The sequence below is a fragment of the Anolis carolinensis genome, unplaced genomic scaffold (assembly GCF_035594765.1).
Source record: "Anolis carolinensis isolate JA03-04 unplaced genomic scaffold, rAnoCar3.1.pri scaffold_19, whole genome shotgun sequence".
NCBI lineage: Eukaryota > Metazoa > Chordata > Lepidosauria > Squamata > Dactyloidae > Anolis > Anolis carolinensis.
In genome coordinates, this window is record NW_026943829.1 from 2,073,952 (window position 1) to 2,094,720 (window position 20,769).

Consider the following 20,769-nt stretch of genomic DNA (forward strand, 5'->3'; position numbering starts at 1 on the left):
TGCTTTGAACTGGATTGTCTGAGTCCTTACTGCCATATATCCCAGTTCAAAGCACGTAATGTGGGTTATTTGTTTGAAGCCATTCTTCCAAGTTCTAGTCTCCAAGGCAGAAGGCAACAAGCTTGGTCCATCCTCCCTATGACTTCCTCTCACATTATTATACATGGCCATCAAGTCTCCTCTCAACCTTCTCATCTACATGCAAAACATGCCCAGATCTTTAAACTGCTCCTCATAGGGATTATTCTCCAAAGCCTTGATCATTTCAGTCACTCTCCTCTAGACAGATTCATGTTATCATTTAGTATTACAGTAGAGTCTCACTTATCCAAGCCTCGCTTATCCAAGCCTCTGGATTATCCAAGCCATTTTTGTAGTCAATGTTTTCAATATATCATGATATTTTGGTGCTAAATTTGTAAGTACAGTAATTACAACATAACATTACTACGTTTTGAACTACTTTTTCTGTCAAATTTGTTGTATAACATGATGTTTTGGTGCTTAATTTGTAAAATCATAACCTAATTCGATGTTTAATAGGCTTTTCCTTAATCCCTCCTTATTATCCAAGATATTCGCTTATCCAAGGATTAGCTTGGATAAGTGAGACTCTACTGTACTCATTATTTTTCCTGGAAACTTTCCAAGGCCTGAAGATAGGAGGTATGGTGGCACAACGGGTTAAACTCTTGTGCCAGCTGAACTGTTGAACTGAAGGTTGGGTTGCCGACCTAAAGGTTGCCAGTTCGAATCTGCAAGACAGGGTGAGCTCCTGTCCGTCAGCTCTAGCTTGTAGGGACATGAGAGAAGTCTCCCAGTAGGATGGTAACACATCTGGGCATCGCCTGGGCAACATCTCTGTAGATGGCCAATTCTCTGACACCAGAAGCAACTTGCAGTATGTTCTCAAGTCGCTTCTGACAAGGAAAAAAAGCTGATGGTTTGTAGATCAGTCATAAAGAAATTACCATAAATAAATGTCTCTTAAATATTTTGCCAATATCTGCTTATTATTCCTTCTATCCAATAGAGAAAAGTTCCATAATAACCTCAGGCCCATCATGAAAGTTGGGCAAGGTTACCTTCCGTACAATTTACAGAATCTTTCACCTAGCATGAACACAGAACTTTTGGTAGGTAAAGGTAAAGGTTTTCCCTTGACGTGACCGACTCTTGGGGTTGGTGCTCATCTCCATTTCTAAGCCGAAGAGCCGGTGTTGTCCATAGACACCTCCAAGGTCATGTGGCCGGCATGACTGCATGGAGCGCCGTTACCTTCCCGCTGGAGCGGTACCTATTGATCTACTCACACTTGCGTGTTTTCAAACTGCTAGGTTGGCAGAAGCTGGGGCTAACAGTGGGCGCTCATTCCGCTCCCGGGATTTGAACCTGGGACCTTTTGGTCCGCAAGTTCAGCAGCTCAGCACATTAACACACTGCGCCATCAGGGCTCCCACTTTAGGTAGCTCTGCTCAAATGAAATCATCCAAATGAAATCATTACAAAGGAAATCCAGTTAGTTCATCCTTTCATAGACCAAAACAGTTTAATGGAGACACCCAACCCACATAAACTGGATTACTCAGGATGAGGTCAGAAATAACCAGTCAGCTAATCATAGAATCATATGGGACATCCAGTCCCAAACCCTGCCATACAGGAAAAGCACAATCAAAGCACCCCCAAAAGATGGCCATCCAGCCTCTATTTAAAAACCTTAAAAGGAGAAGCTTCTACTGAACTATGAGGCAGTGAGTTCCACTGCTGAACAGCTCTTACAGTCAGTAAGTTCTTCCTAATGTTTTCTGTAATTTGAACCCACTGCTCCATTGAGTCCTAGTCTCCAAGGCAGCAGAAAACAAGCCTGCTCCTTTTAGATCAGGGGTCCTCAAACTTTTAAAGCAGAGGGCCGGTCCACGATCCTTCAGACTGTTGAGGGGCCGAATTATCATTTGAAAAAAAAAAAACGAACAAATTCCTATGCACACTGCACATATCTTATTTGTAGTGCAAAACAATAACAATAACAATGAAAGACCAATACAATATTTAAAAATGAAAATAAATTTAACCAACATAAACCTGTCAGGATTTCAATAGGAAGTGTGGGCCTGCTTCTGGCCAATGAGATAGTCAGGTTAATTAGGATTATTGTTGTTGTGTGTCTTCAAGTCATTTCAGACTTTGGGCAAGCCGAAGTCCAAAATTATTTATTTATTCATTTACTACATTTATTTACTACATTTATATCCCACCCTTCTCACCCTGAAGGGAACTCAGAGCAGCTCTATGTACATACAATATATTATATTATTAGCATAGCACAATATTAGCATTATATATTACTATATTGAACTATACCACTATATGTAACATTATATGTAATATATAACATATAATTAATATTATTATATGGTATTATTATTAGTATTATATTGTATAAAATGATAATATTATTATCAATATCATATGTATATACAATATATTATATTATTAAAACTGATATAAAAATATTATATTATAAATGAGGGTGGGGGCCAGGTAAATGACCTTGGAGGGCCGCATCTGGCCCCCGGGCCTTAGTTTGGGGACCCCTGTTTTAGATATTTAAACATGGTGATCATGTCTCCTCTCAACCTTCTCTTCTGCAGGCTAAACAGACCCAGCTCTTTAACCTACTAATCATAGGGAAGGTGGGAGCCCCCAATAGCACAGTGTGCCAGCAGGACTGATGACTTGCCCGTTCGAATCCAACCTGGGGAGAGCACGGATGAGCTCCCTCTATCAGCTCCAGCTCCATGTGGAGCGGTCTGAATCAAGGTAAATCAGGATGGTGGCGATGAGGAGAGCAGCCAGTTAGGGAACATTTAAAAAATGGTAATCAAAGATATGGGAAATAAAGAACATGGACAGACTGACTTTCCTGATGAAGAAGCATAATGGAAAACCAATCAAAGAAACAGGAATATATAAGAAAAGGACAGACACAGATTGAAGGAACTCCATAACTGAAATAAGAAATAGCCAACCCAGGCAACATAAAAGGGGGGCACAATCTGCCCCCTAATAAAATAAAACAACTACTCCTCTACATCCAGCAACTTGCTCCACAAAGAGACTAGACTCATTGAACCGAAGATCCAATGGAATATACCGATCCTCTCCCCCTCACCCAATCCCCCCTCCCCCACCACGAATTCCATGTTTTTTCTTTTATTTTTAATTGTAAATTAAAAAACATCAATTAAAAATATTCAAAAACAATTTTTTTTATCATGACTGTATGCATTGCATTGCTGCTGCTGCTGACTGACCTGAAGGTGGGCACTGACTGGGCAGGCAGGCACAAGTGAGATGGTTTTAACAGCAAGATAGAAGCTGCTCTGCTACGATCAGTCAGCCGGGCCCTATCACCTCCTGGCTGGCTGTTCCACGTGGTGGGTGGCTGGAGGCTATGCCTGCACAAAAACAGCCAAAATGGCTGATGGGAGTCCTGTGCGCGTGCGCATAGAAGTCCCATCGGCCATTTTGAGTGATGGCATGCCAGTCCTGTGCATGCGCTGCACTCAGGGCCTCCATTGCCGGCGCCAGGACAAAGAAGCCCCATCGGCCATTTTAGGCGATGGCATGCCAGTCCTGTGCCGTTGTGTGCATGCGCTGCACTCAGGGCCTCCATTGCCGGCGCCAGGACAATTTGGACAAACACTGTGACCGGAGCAAAACGGGGGTGCTGCCAAGGACTCCACACAGCGCCCCCCCTCGCCTGCGCCCGACGCCAAGGCGTAATCTACGTACTGCATTGGACCGGGCCTGTCCCCCCCTCAGACGCCTCAAAGCCCGGCGCGACATCACCTCAGACCCAGCCCGGGCCGGAAAAGACAGCGGACCGGAAGCGGCCTCCGAGAGGACCCGAATGAGAGCAGGCTGAGAAGGCGCTTTCCGGCTCCTCCGCCCGCCTTCAGAGCAAAAGCGCATGCGCTAAAGGACGGGCCGCTCTCCCATTGGCTACCCTGAAGCGGGCCTTATTTTTGCTAGCCGGGTTTTTTTGCACATGCGCAGAAGGGATTTGGCTTGGTTTTTTTTTCTATCACTGGGTTTTCAAAGGGAGAGAGTCATAGGCACTTTAAATATATATCTATATCTCTATATATATCTAAACATTTATTTTAAATTGTATATATATATATATATATATATATGATAAATATCATAAATATATAAATATATTTAAATATGGCTGATGGGAGTCCTGTGCGCGTGCGCATAGAAGTCCCATCGGCCATTTTGAGTGATGGCATGCTAAACTGATTCCTGTTTACTTTATGCCCAATCTCTGAAATTGCTGAAGGGTCAACAATGGAAGGCTTGGCATAAAGTATCGATACAAGCAACTGGTGGGCAGAAATCACATTTATGGAGAAATTAGCGTTTCGGAGGAGACAATGGACTCCAGGATGTTAATAGTGATTGGTTTCCCTTTATTGCAAATGTCAAACACAACAGAAAACTTTATTTGGAACCATTATGGTATCGTTTGGCACAATGCTTTGATACAGCTCATCATTTCATCCCATTGTGTTGTCAAAGCCTTTCATGGCCAAAATCACTGGGTTGCTGTGAGTTTTCCAGACTGTATGACCATATTGCAGAAGCATTCTCTCCTGACGTTTCGCCCACATCTTTGGCAGGCATCCTCAGAGGTTTGTTGGTGTTATTCCAGATAGGAAACAATCATAGGAAACCTCCCAAATGAAATCCAACAGGCACCCTCCCTCCTATCTTTTTTTTAAAAAAGTGAAAACTTGGTTGTGGGATCAGGCTTTTGAGCGATAGAAGCAACATCAATTATAATTATAATGTTTTAAGACATAATGACAGACGCAGATCGGACTCAATGTGTCTTGAATGTATATTTTTATGAATGTTTTAATGTAATTAATTTAAATTGTAATGAATTGCAACTGGAATTTTTTATACATATGTTTTATATTTGTAAACCGCCCTGAGTCCTGCTTAAGGGGTGAGAAGGGCGGGGTAGAAATGTTGTAATAATAATAATAATAATAATAATAATAATAATAATAATAAGTCCTAAACGCTTGGAAAGTGTTTGACTTGTGAATTTGTGATACGAAATCCAGCATATCTATCTTGTTTGCTATGTCATACAACGTCGTTGTGTCAATAATAATAATAATAATAATAATAATAATAATAATAATTAGGGCCAGCTAACATCTCCCAGCAAAGGATTCCCCCAGGCAGGATGCAACCAGGCTTTGAAGCTGCAAGGCTATTCAGTGCTAATCAAGCTGGCCTGCTGCACCATTCATAGATGTGGGCAAAACATCAGGAGAGAATGCTTCTGGAGAACTCACAGCAACCCATTTCATCAACACATCTCTCCGGAAAAAGGAGATATGTGTTGTTGAAGGTTTTCATGTCCAGGATCACAGGTTTGTTGTGTGTTTTCCGGGCTGTATGGCCATGTTCCAGAAGCATTCTCTCCTGACGTTTCACCCACATCTATGGCAGGCATCCTCAGAGGTTGTGAGGTAGAGATGCTCACCAGCTTTTTGCAGCCTTCAGGGAAGAAGAGCCTTCCTGCTTCTCTTTGGCCACAGAATCAAGCAGCCCTAAAACACAAAACAAACAAACAATTATTGAAAATATATTGTCTGAGAAATGATTATGAAAGGCCAATAGATGAAAGTATTGCACTGTATGCAGCAAACACTTGCAATGCATGTATATTTGAATGAACGAAAATAAATAAACATTATATATTTAAAGGTTAAACAATCCAATGGGGAAATATGCATTCAGTCGCAAAATGATGCTCATCCTTTTAAAAATCTGACCTCATTATGAGAAGGAGGGAAAAGGAACCATTAAGGCAGAGGCAGGGAAGGCATTAACCCCGACCTTGAACCACTTTGGGATGTGCCATTTAAGCAACACGGAAAGCATGTCCTGATAGGGATGCTCCAGATGTCACTGGGGCACCATCTCCAAGGAAGGCTTCCACATGGCAGCGCATGAGAAAAACTACGGCTGGAAGTAGATTCTAAGAGTTTTCATAACTTTTGTATCAGGTATTTTAATATGTATGTTTTTATATATTTTACTGGAGCACCCAGTGGCGCAATGGGTTAAACCCTTGTGCCGGCAGGACTGCTAACCTGAAGGTTGCTCATTCGAGTCCAGAGAGGATGCAGATGAGCTCCCTCTGTCAGCTCCAGCTCCCCGTGTGGGGACATGAGAGAAGCCTCCCACAGGATGGTAAAAACACCAAAACATCTGGGCAATGTCCCCTGGGCAACGTCCTTGCAGACAGCCAATTCTCTCTCACCAGAAGCGACTTGCTGTTTCTCAAGTCGCTCCTGACACGAAATAATAATACAGTAGAGTCTCACTTATCCAACGTAAACGGGCCGACAGAACGTTGGATAAGTGAATATGTTGGATAATAAGGAGAGATTAAGAAAAAGCCTATTAAACATCAAATTAGGTTATGATTTTACAAATTAAGCACCAGAACATCATGTTATACAACACATTTGACAGAAAAAGTAGTTCAATACGCAGTAATGCTACATAGTAATTACTGTATTTACGAATTTAGCACCAAAATATCACGATATATTGAAAACATTGACTACAAAAATGCGTTGGATAATCCAGAATGTTGGATAAGCGAGTGTTGGATAAGTGAGACTCTACTGTATAATTACTATGTTTTAATATGCAATTTTATATATCTATTTGATTATGCTGTGTCTTGCCTGGAGCCGAAAGGACAGGTAAATAAATAATAATAACAACAACAACAATGATGATGATTATGATGATGATGTAATCCAGGATTGTTGTAATCCAGAGAAGCCCCCACAACGATGGTAAAAACATCAAACATCTAGGCGTCCTCTGGGCAACGTCCTTGCAGACGGCCAATTCTCTCTCACCAGAAGCGACTTGCTGTTTCTCAAGTCGCTCCTGACACGAAATAATAATAATATATATTACTATGTTTTAATATATAATTTTATAGATGTATTTGACAATGCTGTGTCCTGCCTGGAGCCGAAAGGAGAGACAGGTAAAATAGTAATAATAATAATAATAATAATAATAATAATAATAATAATAATGACACAGTACGAAATCCAGCATATCTATCTTGTTTGCTGTGTCATAAAATAATAATAATAATAATAATAATAATAATAATAATAATGTGTTGTTGTTGTAATCCAGAGTAACCCCCACAATGATGGTAAAAACATCAAACATCCAGGCATCCTCTGGGCAACGTCCTTGCAGACAGCCAATTCTCTCACACCAGAAGCGACTTGCAGTTTCTCAAGTCACTTCTGATACTATATATATATAAAACTATGTTTTAATATGCAATTTTATAGATGTATTTGACTATGTTGTGTCCTGCCTGGAGAGACGGGTAAATAATAATAATAATAATAATAATAATAATAATAATAATAATAATGATAATAATAATAATAATAATACGTCATCACACAGCCCTAGAAACTTGGGAAGTGTCCGACGTGTGATCCAATACAACTGCCAGCAGAGTGTCTGCTGTGGCCTCATCTTGTTGTGTTTCAAATAAATAATAATAATAACAACAACAACAACAACTTTATTTTTATACCCCACCACCATCTCCCCAGAGGGACTCGGGGCGGCTCACAGATATAAAACAAGCATACAGTGGTATCAAATTTTTAAAAAACACACAAAATTAAATGTTTCAAATAATAATAATAATAACAACAAAAACACAGTCCTAAACACTTGGGAAGTGTTCAAGTTGTGATTTGGTGATAACGAAATCCAGCATATAGGTCTCGTTTGCTGTGTCATACTGTGTCTTTGTGTCAATAATAATAATAATAATAACGACATATTGTTGTTGATGTAATCCAAAACAACATTTCTCTGATCTACTACTCCCGCTCCGTGTTACAGCTCCATCTCCTAAATTCTACTCTACAAACATAGTTGCAATTGAAAAGCTAATTATGTACACAGCACGACAATTATATACACAGTCAGCAAACTCCACTATAATTGAGATCCCAATGCAATTGCTTTCCATGCCAAAGAACTTACATGCCAGCATCCTCCCAAGGACAGCACAGTAAATCTGTGAAGACAAAAGGCAGACATTAACTTTGAAGCCATTCCGAGTGAATGACAGGCCACATTGCTCTGCCAGCCATTAACTTAACAGATCCTCCCTATGGCTCGAGGCTGGATACATCATCATTAAAACAAGAGATAAAACACTATCAAAACACATACAACAAGGGTTAAAATCTGCTAATGAAATGCAGATTAAAATTCACAGATTAATTCAAATAATAATAATAATAATAATAATGAATTTATTAACCGCCTCTCTCCATGGCTTGAGGTGGGGCGCAACGTCATTAAAACAAGAGATAAAACTCTATCAAAACACATATAACAAAAATTAAAATATAAGTTAAAATCTGCTAATGAAATGCAAGTTGAAATCCACCAATGAAATACAGATTAAAAGTCACAGATTAATTCAGATGATGATGATGATGATGATAATAATAATAATAATGAATTTATTAACCGCCTCTCTCTACGGCTTCAGGGGGGGTACATTATCATTAAAACATGAGATAAAACACTATCAAAACACAGATAAGAAAAATTAAAATATAAGTTAAAATCTGCTAATGAAATGCAAGTTAAAATTCACAGATTAATTCAGATGATAATAATAATAGTAGTAGTAATAATAATAATAAATGAATTACCCGCCTCTCCCTACAGCTTGAGGTGGGGTACAACAACATAAAAACAAGAGATAAAACTCTATCAAAACACATACAACAAGAGTTAAAATACAAGTTAAAATCTGCTAATGAAATGCAGATTAAAATTCACAGATTAATTCAAATAATGATGATGATAATAATAATAATAATAATGAATTCATTACCCGCCTCTCCCTACGGTTCGAGGTGGGGTACATTATCATTAAAACAAGAGATAAAACACTATCAAAACACATATAACAAGAGTTAAAATACAACTTAAAATCAGCTAATTTAATGCAGATTAAAATTCACAGATTAATTCAGCTGATAATAATAGTAGTAGTAATAATAAAAATAATAATGATGAATTTTTAACCCATGTAGTAGTAGTAGTAGGAATAATATAATAATAATAATAATAATAATAATAATAATAATAATAATAATAATAATAAATGAATTACCCGCCTCTCCCTACAGCTTGAGGTGGAGTATAACAACATAAAAACAAGAGATAAAACTCTATCAAAACACATATAACAAGAGTTAAAATACAAGTTAAAATCTGCTAATGAAATGCAGATTAAAATTCACAGATTAATTCAAATAATGATGATGATAATAATAATAATAATAATAATAATAATAATGAATTCATTACCCGCCTCTCCCTACGGTTCGAGGTGGGGTACATTATCATTAAAACAAGAGATAAAACACTATCAAAACACATATAACAAGAGTTAAAATACAACTTAAAATCAGCTAATTTAATGCAGATTAAAATTCACAGATTAATTCAGCTGATAATAATAGTAGTAGTAATAATAAAAATAATAATGATGAATTTTTAACCCATGTAGTAGTAGTAGTAGGAATAATAATAATAATAATAATAATAATAATAATAATAATAATAATAATAATAAATGAATTACCCGCCTCTCCCTACAGTTTGAGGTGGGGTATAACAACATAAAAACAAGAGATAAAACTCTATCAAAACACATATAACAAGAGTTAAAATACAAGTTAAAATCCGCTGATGAAATGCAGATTAAAATTCACAGATTAATTCAGATGATGATGCTGATGATGATAATAATAATAATAATAATGAATTTTTAACCCATGTAGTAGTAGTAGGAATAATAATAATAATAATAATAATAATAATAATAATAATAATAATAATAAATGAATTACCCGCCTCTCCCTACAGCTTGAGGTGGGGTATAACAACATAAAAACAAGAGATAAAACTCCATCAAAACACATATAACAAGAGTTAAAATACAAGTTAAAATCCGCTGATGAAATGCAGATTAAAATTCACAGATTAATTCAGATGATGATGCTGATGATAATAATAATAATAATAATTATTATTATTATTATTAATTTAATATTTTCGCATCATCCGAAAATACATCACACAGTCCTAGACACATGGGAAGTGTTCGACTTGTGATTTTGTGAAACGAAACCCAGCATATCTATCTTGTTTGCTGTGTCATACAACGTCGTTGTGTCAATAATAATAATAATAATAATGAAATAATTCAATGACAGAACCCAAAACCTGCTTCACAGGCCCTTATTCTATTCATAGTCATTGCTACAGTGGTAGGAAAGCCTGTGTTTACAAGCATTAATGGTCCTCATTCATCCCATTCCATCCTTACTTTGGACAGCCTTGGCGACTTCTTTCCTGGCTCAGACGTCTTCGGAAATCCGTGACGAAGGAAGACAGATGCCAGGCCTAAAGACAAAGGGCAAAGCTACCATCAATGGACAAAGCTACCACCTTCCTCCCCAAGGCTGGGTGTCCCAAAGGTCAGGGTTGCTTTCGGCTCCTGATGTTACCTGTCAGGAGGCTCCCCAGGTGCTCTGAGTCCAAGGAAGAGCTTTCTGTTTCGCTGCACAAAAGGCAAAGACCACGGCACAGCCAATCCACCAACGCAGACGTGTCTGGATTACTAGGAAGACACACAACACTGCAGTTGACCTAAACTCTCTTTTGTAAATTGCGTTTTCAACTAAATGTCCCAGTATCCCCTAAACAGAAGGATTCTGTAGCCCCAAAAGGCAATTATTTATTTATTTGCGACATTTATATCCTGTCCTTCTCACCCCGAAGGGGACTCAAGGCAGCTCACAATTTATATGTACATACAATATATTATATTATTAGCATAGCACAATATTAGCATTATATATTACTATATTGAACCATACCACTATACTGCAATATTAGCAATATTACATGTAATCTATAATATACAATTATAATAGTGTATTATTATTATTGTATTACATTATAATATTATCAATACTATATGTATACAATATATTATATTATTAGCATAAAACAATATAAGCATTATATATTATTATATTGTACTATACCCCTATACTGCAATATTATTAGCAATATTACATGTAATATATAATTATATTATATTGTTTTTTTATTAGTAATGATATTGTATTACATTATAATATTATCAATACTATATGTATATACAGTAGAGTCTCGCTTATCTATTATTGATACAAAGCTGTCCCAGTATACACCTTTAAGAGGGGAAATTGACATTTTAATGCAAATTTATAGACATATATATATATATATATATATACACACAGTAGAGTCTCACTTATCCAACATAAACGGGCAGGCAGAATGTTGAATAAGCGAATATGTTGGATAATAAGGAGGCATTAAGGAAAAGCCTATTCAACATCAAATTAGGTTATGATTTTACAAATGAAGCACCAAAACATCATGTTAAACAACAAATTTGGCAGAAAAAGTAGTTCAATATGCAGTAATGCTATGTAGTAATTACTGTATTTATGAATTTAGCACCAAAATATCACGATATATTAAAAACACTGACTACAAAAATGCGTTGGATAATCCAGAACGTTGTATAAGCAAGTGTTGGATAAGTAAGACTCTTCTGTATATTGTACTATACCCCTATACTGCAATATTATTAGTAATATTACATGTAATATATAATATACAATTATAATAGTGTATTATTATATTGTATTACATCATAATATTATTATCATATAATATATTATATATGTATATACAATATACTATATTATTAATATCATAGTCAGAGCTGTTTGACAGTGGAATATCTGTGATGGAGTCTTCTTCTCTGGAGGTTTTTAAGCTGGAGCTGGATGGCCATCTGTCGGGAGGGCTTTGATTGTGTCTTCCAGCCTGGTAGAAGGGGGTAGGACTGAGGAGTCTTGGAAATCTCTTCCAACTCTGAGATTCTATCTTCGTCTCCCAAACCCAAACGGTTGCAGGTAAAATCCTGTCAAATTATATGTCAAGATGAAAACACACACAATGTGCAAAGTCCGGATTTACTTTTCCAGCAGCTCGTCCAGGCTCAAGAGGCCTTCTCTGTGGAGGTGCCATGCCATGTCCAGGGTGAGTGGGCTCTGAGGACAAAGCACATTGGGTTTGCAGTAAGAGCATGAATCTTGCAAAGATAGTTGCTGCCATTATTATTGACGCAAAGACATAGTATGACACAGCAAATGAGGAGCACTTGCGGAGCTGGTTTCTTTCTTTAAGGCCTGACCTGCATTTTCCACATTTCTTGAGCAAACAATGATGGGCTGAAAGCATTCTGGGAGGCCAGATCCTTCAAAGTGTTCAGCAGGCAAGACAACTTTTCCTATAGTTGCAAAAGAGAACAGTGTGGTTAAGGACTATCGACAGAAATATTATTTTGGATTCTATGAATTAGTCTCCTGTTTTAATATTGTATGTTTCTTGTATGCTTCTTGTCAATTTTAACAATTGTTTTATTGATATAGATGTTTTACTGGTATAACTGTTTTATAGTTGTGTTGCTGATATTTGTTTTATCAGGCTAGGCCCCATGTAAGACGCCCTGAGTCCCTTCGGGGAGATGGGGCGGGGTATAAAAATAAATTTATTATTATTATTATTATTTAACTCACTGCAAGAAACACGTTTTGTCAATTAATGCTCTGCCTTTCATTTTTTTTTTTCTGCCTAAGTGTAGTATCTTTCATTTGTCCTTGTTGAAATTCATTTTAAGTTTTGGGCACTCTAGTCTGTAATCTGTTAAAAGTCATTTTGAATTCTGATCCTGTCCTCTGGAGTATGAGCTCTCCCTCCTAATTAGGTGTCATCTGCATATAATCCAGTTCAAAGCAGATAATCTGGATTTTATATCGCAGTGTAGAATGGGCCCGAGTCTTCCATTTTGTTCTTCTCTTGTGAGCATGGAGAGAGACAAGATGTTTCCAGAGAGATCGATAGCTAGGCCTTAACTTTAGGTAAAAGTTTTCCCATGACGTTAAGTCCAGTTGTGTCTGACTCTGGGGGTTGGTGCTCATCTCCATTTCTAAGCCGAAGAGCCGGCATTGTCCGCAGACACCTCCAAGGTCATGTGGCAATTGGCATGACTACATGGAGAGCTGTTACCTTCCCACCAGACCTATTGATCTACTCACATTTTCATGTTTTTGAACTGCTAGGTGAGCAGAAGCTGGAGCTGACAGCGGGAGCTTACCCCGCTCCCTGAATTCGAACCATCAACTTTTCGGTCAGCAAGTTCAGAAGATCAGTGGTTTAACCCACTGCTCAGGCCCTTACTTTACTATATAGCATTGCTGTTCTTTCAGTGGAGCCTTTGTAACTTGTGTAATTGCTGGAGCTCATTTTGCTCTACTGAAGAAGGTTCTGATCTGCTAAACTGCTGCTGCTGCTGCTGTTGCTCCTTTTGAGATGCTTTTTCCCTTTTTGAAATTGCCCAACATACTACATTACCGCTCCTTACTCTTGGCTCTCCTTTCAGCAGCGTGGCCTGACCAGACTCCGCAGAGATCTTCTCCAGGTTCCTTGCAGCCGTTCTGGCCGAGAGGATCCCCACCGGCAAACCCAAGGCAGTGGCTTGATCCTGCAAAGCAGAGACTGGGAAGCAAAGGAAAGGCACAGATCAGGACATAGATGAAGAAGGCAGGCCGTCTGGCAGGAAAAATTGGATAGAAACCCTGCCATTGTCTACATTTGTGGTGGGAGTACACCTCCTAGCATCCATATACTGCCTTTGCTGGCTTAGGGCGATGCAGCCCATCTACACCCAAAACTCTTGAACATTTAAAGGTTTGTTTTCATCATGTTTCTATAATAATAATAATAATAATAATAATAATTATTATTATTATTATAGAAACATGATGAAAACAAACCTTAAAACAGACTGACAAAGTTCTGGAACACAACACACCAGACCTCACAGTTGTGGAAAAGAAAAAGGTTTGGATCATTGATGTTGCCATCCCAGGTGACAGTCGGATTGACGAAAAACAACAGGAAAAACTCAGCCACTATCAGGACCTCCAGATTGAACTTCAAAGACTCTGGCAGAAACCAGTGCAGGTGGTCCCGGTGGTGATGGGCACACTGGGTGCCGTGCCAAAAGATCTCAGCCGGCATTTGGAAACAACAGGCATTGACAAAATTACGATTTGCCAACTGCAAAAGGCCACCCTGCTGGGATCTGCGCACATCATCCGAAAATACATCACACAGTCCTAGACACTTGGGAAGTGTTCGACTTGTGATTTTGTGATATGAAATCCAGCATATATATCTTGTTTGCTGTGACATAATAAAATAATAATAATAATAATAATCCGAAAATACATCACACAGTCCTAAACACTTGGGAAGTAGTCGACTTGTGATTTTGTGATATGAAATCCAGCAAATCTATCTTGTTTGCTGTGTCATAATAAAATAATAATAATAATAATACATCACACAGTCCTAGACACTTGGGAAGTGTTCGACTTGTGATTTTCTGATATGAAATCCAGCATATCTATCTTGTTTGCTGTGTCATAATAATAATATAATAATAATAATAATAATAATAATAATAATAATAATAATACATCACACAGTCCTAGACACTTGGGAAGTGTTCAACTTGTGATTTTGTGATATGAAATCCAGCATATCTATCTTGTTTGCTGTGTCATAATAAAATAATAATTTTATTCTTATACCCCACCTCCATCTCCCCGAAGGGACTCAAAGGGCTTATATATGGCACAAAGTGATTAAGGCAAAGCATAAAATAAACGTACAGTATAGTACAATAAAATAAAAACTATAGCATATAAAAAACAAGAATCCTGGACTCGTTGAGCTGAATATTCTTATCTGGCTGAACAGATTGACTTGGATTTGTTTCAACCATTCTTCCTGGCCAAACAGGTCCTCTTTCACTCACCCAGAAGCAGTTCTGAGGATTCTCGGCCTGAATTATCAGGAATTAATAATACTTCTTTACATACAGAACTTCCCACCTGGAGAAGATAAAAAGGGAAGAGGGATCAGAGTGATTCCTAAGCAGCAAGGAAAACAAACACTCCACTTCCCACTCTATTCCAAATGCAGCCTATTAACTAGGAATGTTGTTGCTTTTGGCATTTTTTTTCTTACTTCACGGAGGAGTTCGTCCAGGTTCTGATGGCAACTCAAGACACGCAGGGCTTTTTCCTGCAGTCGCTGTCCATTTCGACGCCCATGTCGCTGCTTCTTCGATCTTCCCGCTGAGCATAAAAAAAGAGAAAAGAGGCAAATGCATTGGGTCAAGAAATGGAGATAACCAAATGAGTATCAGTAAAGACTAGAAAACAATTTGATTGAGCTTTCAAATTTGATAGGCTTTCAAATAACAACTAGCAGTGCTAATTATTATTATGTATGCCAGAACTTAATCAACAGACCCAGTCTTTTGAACTTGAACACGCCCATCTGTATTTTAGAATGTGTTTATGAATGTTGATGTAAGCTAATAATTTTTAATCTGATTTACTGTACAGTTTTTATATGTGTGTTTTATTGTAAGCCGCCCAAATCCCCTGTTGGGTGAGAAGGGCGGGATATAAATATTGTAATAAATAAAATAAAAATAAACAAACATCTTTCAGATAGGACCTCTGAGCATAAACAGAGTGCAAATACCCTTATTTGTTTCATTTATTTACATCACTTTTACCCCGCCCTTCTCACCCATAGGGACTCAGGGCAGCTTACAACAGTCGGCAATTTACATTGCCCAGAACACATTAAATAAAACAATAACAAAAGCAATAAACATTACAACAATACCACATCAATTAAAAACTATTAAACTCCATGACAACATGAATTATAAAATTTTAAAATGCATATGTAGTTAGATTCATCCCTTTGAGTGGGCCTCTGAGAATACAGAGTGCAAATACCTTTCAAAGGCCTCTGAGCATCCAAATACCTTTCCTAGAAGACCTCTGAGAATGCACAGAGTGCAAATACCTCTGAGCATGTAGAGTGCAAATACCTGTCGAGGAGGCCTCTGAGCATGTGCAGAGTACAAATACCTTTGAGCATGTACACAGTGCAAATACATACCGAAGGCCTATGAGGATGCACAGAGTTCAAATACCTTTCAGAGAAGGCCTCTGAGCATACAGTGTGTTTAACTCTTAGTATGCACAGAGTGCAAATATCTATCAGATAATGTCTCAAAGCATGCACAAAGTGCAAATACCTCTGAACATGCAGAATGCAAATACCTTTCGGGGAAGGACTCTGAGCACGCATAGAGTACAAATGCCTTTTTGAGAAGGCCTCTGAGCATGCATAGAGTACAAATACCTTTCGGGGAGGCTTCTGAGCATGCACAGAGTGCAAATGCCTTTGAGATAAGGTCTCTGAGCATGCACAGAGTGCAAATACTTTTCAGGAAAGCCTCTGAGCATGCATAGAGTACAAATGCCTTTCGGGAAGGCCTCTGAGCTTGCACAGAGTGCAAATGCCTTTTGGAGAAGGCCTCTGAGCATGCACAGATTGCAAATACCCATTGAGAAGGCCTCTGAGCATGCACAGAGTGCAAATACCTATTGGAAAAGGCCTCTGAGCATGCACAGAGTGCAAATACTTCTGAACATGTACAAATACCTTTCAGAGACAGCCTCTGAGCATACACAGATTGCAAATAACTTTCGGGGAAGGCCTCTGAGCATGCACAGAGTGCAAATGCCTTTCGGGGAAGGCCTCTGAGCATGCACAGAGTGCAAATACCTTTCGGGGAAGGCCTCTGAGCATGCACAGAGTGCAAATGCCTTTCGGGGAAGGCCTCTGAGCATGCACAGAGTGCAAATACCTTTCGGGGAAGGCCTCTGAGCATGCACAGAGTGCCCCTCTTCAGTAGCCACCTACCCAGGAGGACAGAGAGGGTCATTTTGGCCCCTCCTCGCCCTTCTTTTTCTTCTCTCTCCAGCATTGCCGGACTCCTCCTTGGCTCCTTTTTCTTCAGTTCTTCCTCCTTCAAAACAACCCAGAAGCAACCAGCGCGCCCTGCAACCCCATTGGCTGCCTCCTGTGCATCCTAGCCAATGGGAATGAAGGACATAGGCGGGGCCCATCTCTCGCTCACAAATCCCGCCCCTGAAGTAGGAGGCCATTTTAGTAGTGGCAGCGAAATTTGGCAGCCATCTTTGTAAGGGAAGGAGAAAGAGAAGGCTTTTCCCAGTCATTGCAGAGGGAACCAGACACTTTTTAACGCATGCGCATTAGCAACCCATTGCTATTATTGATACAAAGCTGTCCCAGTATACACCTTTAATAGGGGAAATTGACATTTTTATGCAAATTTATAGACCCATAGCAACTTATATTTCTGGATTTGTTTGGTATTTCTTCCAAAATTATGTATACATAATTTTGGGAGCAAATGTAAACAAATTATATATAATATGAGTGATGGCATCACGGCAACCCACAAAACAACAAAACTACAGGCCCCCCAACCTCGAAATTTGACAACACAACCCATCATCCACGCCTCTAGGTTGATACAACAAAAAGAAAAGAATAATAACGTCCTAATTAGAGGGAGAGGAATAATTGTTTTTATCCAATTGCTGCCAGTTAGAAGGCTAAGCTCCGCCCACTTGGTCTCCTAGCAACCCAATAAAAATAATAAAAAACACTAAAAAATTGATACAGTAAAATACTATAATAACAGAAAATAACTAAAAATAATACAAGAAAATAATAAAATATAATAAATAAAAATATAACTTACAATAAAATTAATTAAAAAATGCAAATAACATCAAATAAAAATTACACAACAATTTTTAACCAATACCACCACCACTTTGCCACAGCAACGCATGGCCGGGCACAGCTAGTATATATATATTTGTGTATGTGTATACATATGTACATTATATGTATATGTATGTATGTGTATATATATACATTATATGTATATGTATGTATGTGTATATATATATACACATACTGATGATGATGATGATGAGTATCTGGGCTCAATGTGATGGAATCCTGGGAGACGTAGCATTACAAGGTCTTCGGCCTTCTTGGCACAAGGATGCAAACTACAACTCCCTGGATACCCCAGCATTGAGCCATTGCTAGAGTCCAAGTGGGGTCAAACCGCATTAATTCCACAGTGTAGACACACTTAGGGAGTGCCCAGGGATCCCTGGCGTTGACTCACAGAAAAATGTGTCATGTAGTTTACCAAAGGTGAGAGAGCAAGAGTGTGTGATAATGGCTGGTAAATATTGAGCCTTGGCAAATAATGACGGAGCCGGAAAGGAATGGATGACATTCCTTGCATCTAGGTTTGAATCCACATCATACAGGATTGTGGGATTTGTAGTTTGGCAAAGGTCCTGAGCCTTATCTGCTGGAGAGCGATGTTGCCTCCCTAAACTATTACTCCCAGGATGCGATAGCATTATTTAGCTAAAGTGGTGCTAAACTGCATTGATTCTGGAGTGTGGCTGCAAAGGCTTAAAGACCTTGGAAAACTACAAATCCTAGGACTCCATCACACTGAGTCCCAGCAAAACTGCTTTGATTCTGGAATGTGGATGTAAAGACTAAATACCTTGGAAAACTACAAATCCTAGGATTCCATCACACTGAGTCCCAGCAGTTAAAGTGATGCCAAACTGCATTGATTCTGGAATGTGGATTCAAAAAATACCTTGGAAAACTACAAATCCTAGGACTCCATCACACTGAGTCCCAGCAGTTAAAGTGATGCTAAACTGCATTGATTCTGGAATGTGGCTGCAAAAAATACCTCGGAAAACTACAAATCCTAGGATTCCATCACACTTTTGTCATTTTGTCTTTCCCAAACTAATAGAGCAGGACATGGTGGGGTTTGTAGTGCAATGCATCTGGAAACTCAAGACAGGTAAGGTTGTTTTCAAGCATGATATCTCACAGCTGATATACAAAGTTTTCTCTGATCTGCATTTCTCCTTGCCACAATACCAATATACAAGCTATTCACTCACAGTACAATTGCAATGGATTGTCCAGATTGGAAGCAATAATTAAGACATAAGGTGTCTATTCCAGTTAGAAAACACTGATCCACTAAAATATTGAAGAGAAACAGTAAAATTTTGTACTTCCCTTAATTAGAGAGTGAATAATAATAATAATAATAATAATAATAATAATAATAATACTCCCAAATCCAGACTGACAAAGTTCTGGATCACAACACACCAGACATCATAGTTGTCAAAAGAAAAAAGGTTTGGATCATTGATGTCTCCATCCCAGGTGACAGTCACATTGATGAAAAACAACAGGAAAAACTCAGCCGCTATCAGGACCTCAAGACTGAACTTCATAGACTCTGGCAGAAACCAGTGCAGGTGGTCTCAGTGGTGATGGGCACATTGGGTGCCATGCCAAAAGATCTCAGCCGGCATTTGGAAACAATAGACATTGACAAAATCACGATCTGCCAACTGCAAAAGGCCACCCTACTGGGATCTGCACGCATCATCCAAAAATACATCACACAGTCCTAGACACTTGGGAAGTGTTCGACTTATGATTTTGTGATACGAAATCCAGCATATCTATTGTGTTTGCTGTGTCATACAATAATAATAATAATAATAATAATAATAATAATAATAATAATAATAATTTTGTATCGCTTTTCTCCCTAAATGGGACCCAAAGCAGCTCACAAACATTATAAAAACAATACAAAATCAACACTCTCAGGATAAGTAGAAAGTTTTCTACACTACAGAATGATGCTCCCCCACCCCATAAAAACTATTTGCAAATATTAATATTATTAATAATACAACCTATATTTTGCAACCCAGGACCTGAGAGCAGATTAGCACACAGACCTGTTGTTCCCAGATTTGTGTCTGTGATGCTCAGGCATGCCGTTTTGTTCCAGGATTTAGAAGCCCACAAGGTGGACTCCATGGGAAGTCCATCAGAAATTCTGACAGCTTTCTAAAAAAATATATATTTTGAATACACGGATGCGAATATGTGCATCATTTGTACGAGTTTTGTTCCTAGGTTAAAGATGTCAGTTCCTTGTTGATTCTATCATAGAAACCTAGAGAAAGTTGACTGCAGGGCAAAAACTTTGTTGTGGCAACAGAGACATCTCCATCCACCCATTTATCAAAGTTTGTGACATAGTTTTTGCAGCGTAATCAACTTTCCCCATGTGTTTACAACAGAAACAATGAGTAACCAATATTTATAATCTGGGAACATCACCCCATTCATCCAGGCACAAATACACCACCAAAACTGTCCTCACAGATCTCTCATTCAGAAGTTCATGGTGTGATAGCAGGCCAAATTTAGTATTACCTCAACATAAAGGAACTTAGCTAGAACTATGTAAACTTGAATGATACGCAGTTTTTTTTAAAAGAAATAGACTATTTATTAATACATTCCTCCTTCACATTGTACATTGATTCCAAAGTAACTGGAGTATCACCCAAAAAGGGGTGAAATCCATGTAATGAATGTTGCAAAACTGCTCAGATGTAATTGTGT

The 20,769-nt window shown here is 38.4% G+C and overlaps 2 protein-coding genes across 2 annotated transcripts in view; both read right to left on the reverse strand.

Moving 5' to 3' along the window:
• The window catches only part of LOC134294730 (Fanconi anemia group A protein-like), a 32,294-nt gene extending 14,341 nt beyond the window's left edge, over window positions 1-17,953 (reverse strand). The window contains exons 1-10 of the mRNA XM_062966367.1: window positions 17,107-17,953; window positions 15,343-15,452; window positions 15,131-15,206; window positions 13,670-13,803; window positions 12,440-12,535; window positions 12,223-12,296; window positions 10,692-10,804; window positions 10,511-10,587; window positions 8,140-8,173; window positions 5,573-5,639 (exon numbers count right to left, since the gene is read on the reverse strand). Coding sequence (XP_062822437.1) covers window positions 5,573-5,639; window positions 8,140-8,173; window positions 10,511-10,587; window positions 10,692-10,804; window positions 12,223-12,296; window positions 12,440-12,535; window positions 13,670-13,803; window positions 15,131-15,206; window positions 15,343-15,452; window positions 17,107-17,170 — 845 coding nt within the window. The 5' untranslated portion in view covers window positions 17,171-17,953. The remainder of the gene's footprint in view (window positions 1-5,572; window positions 5,640-8,139; window positions 8,174-10,510; window positions 10,588-10,691; window positions 10,805-12,222; window positions 12,297-12,439; window positions 12,536-13,669; window positions 13,804-15,130; window positions 15,207-15,342; window positions 15,453-17,106) is intronic.
• Window positions 1-20,769, reverse strand: part of LOC134294727 (NF-kappa-B inhibitor zeta-like) — an 813,925-nt gene that overhangs the window by 82,515 nt on the left and 710,641 nt on the right. The gene's annotated exons all lie outside the window — the stretch shown is intronic.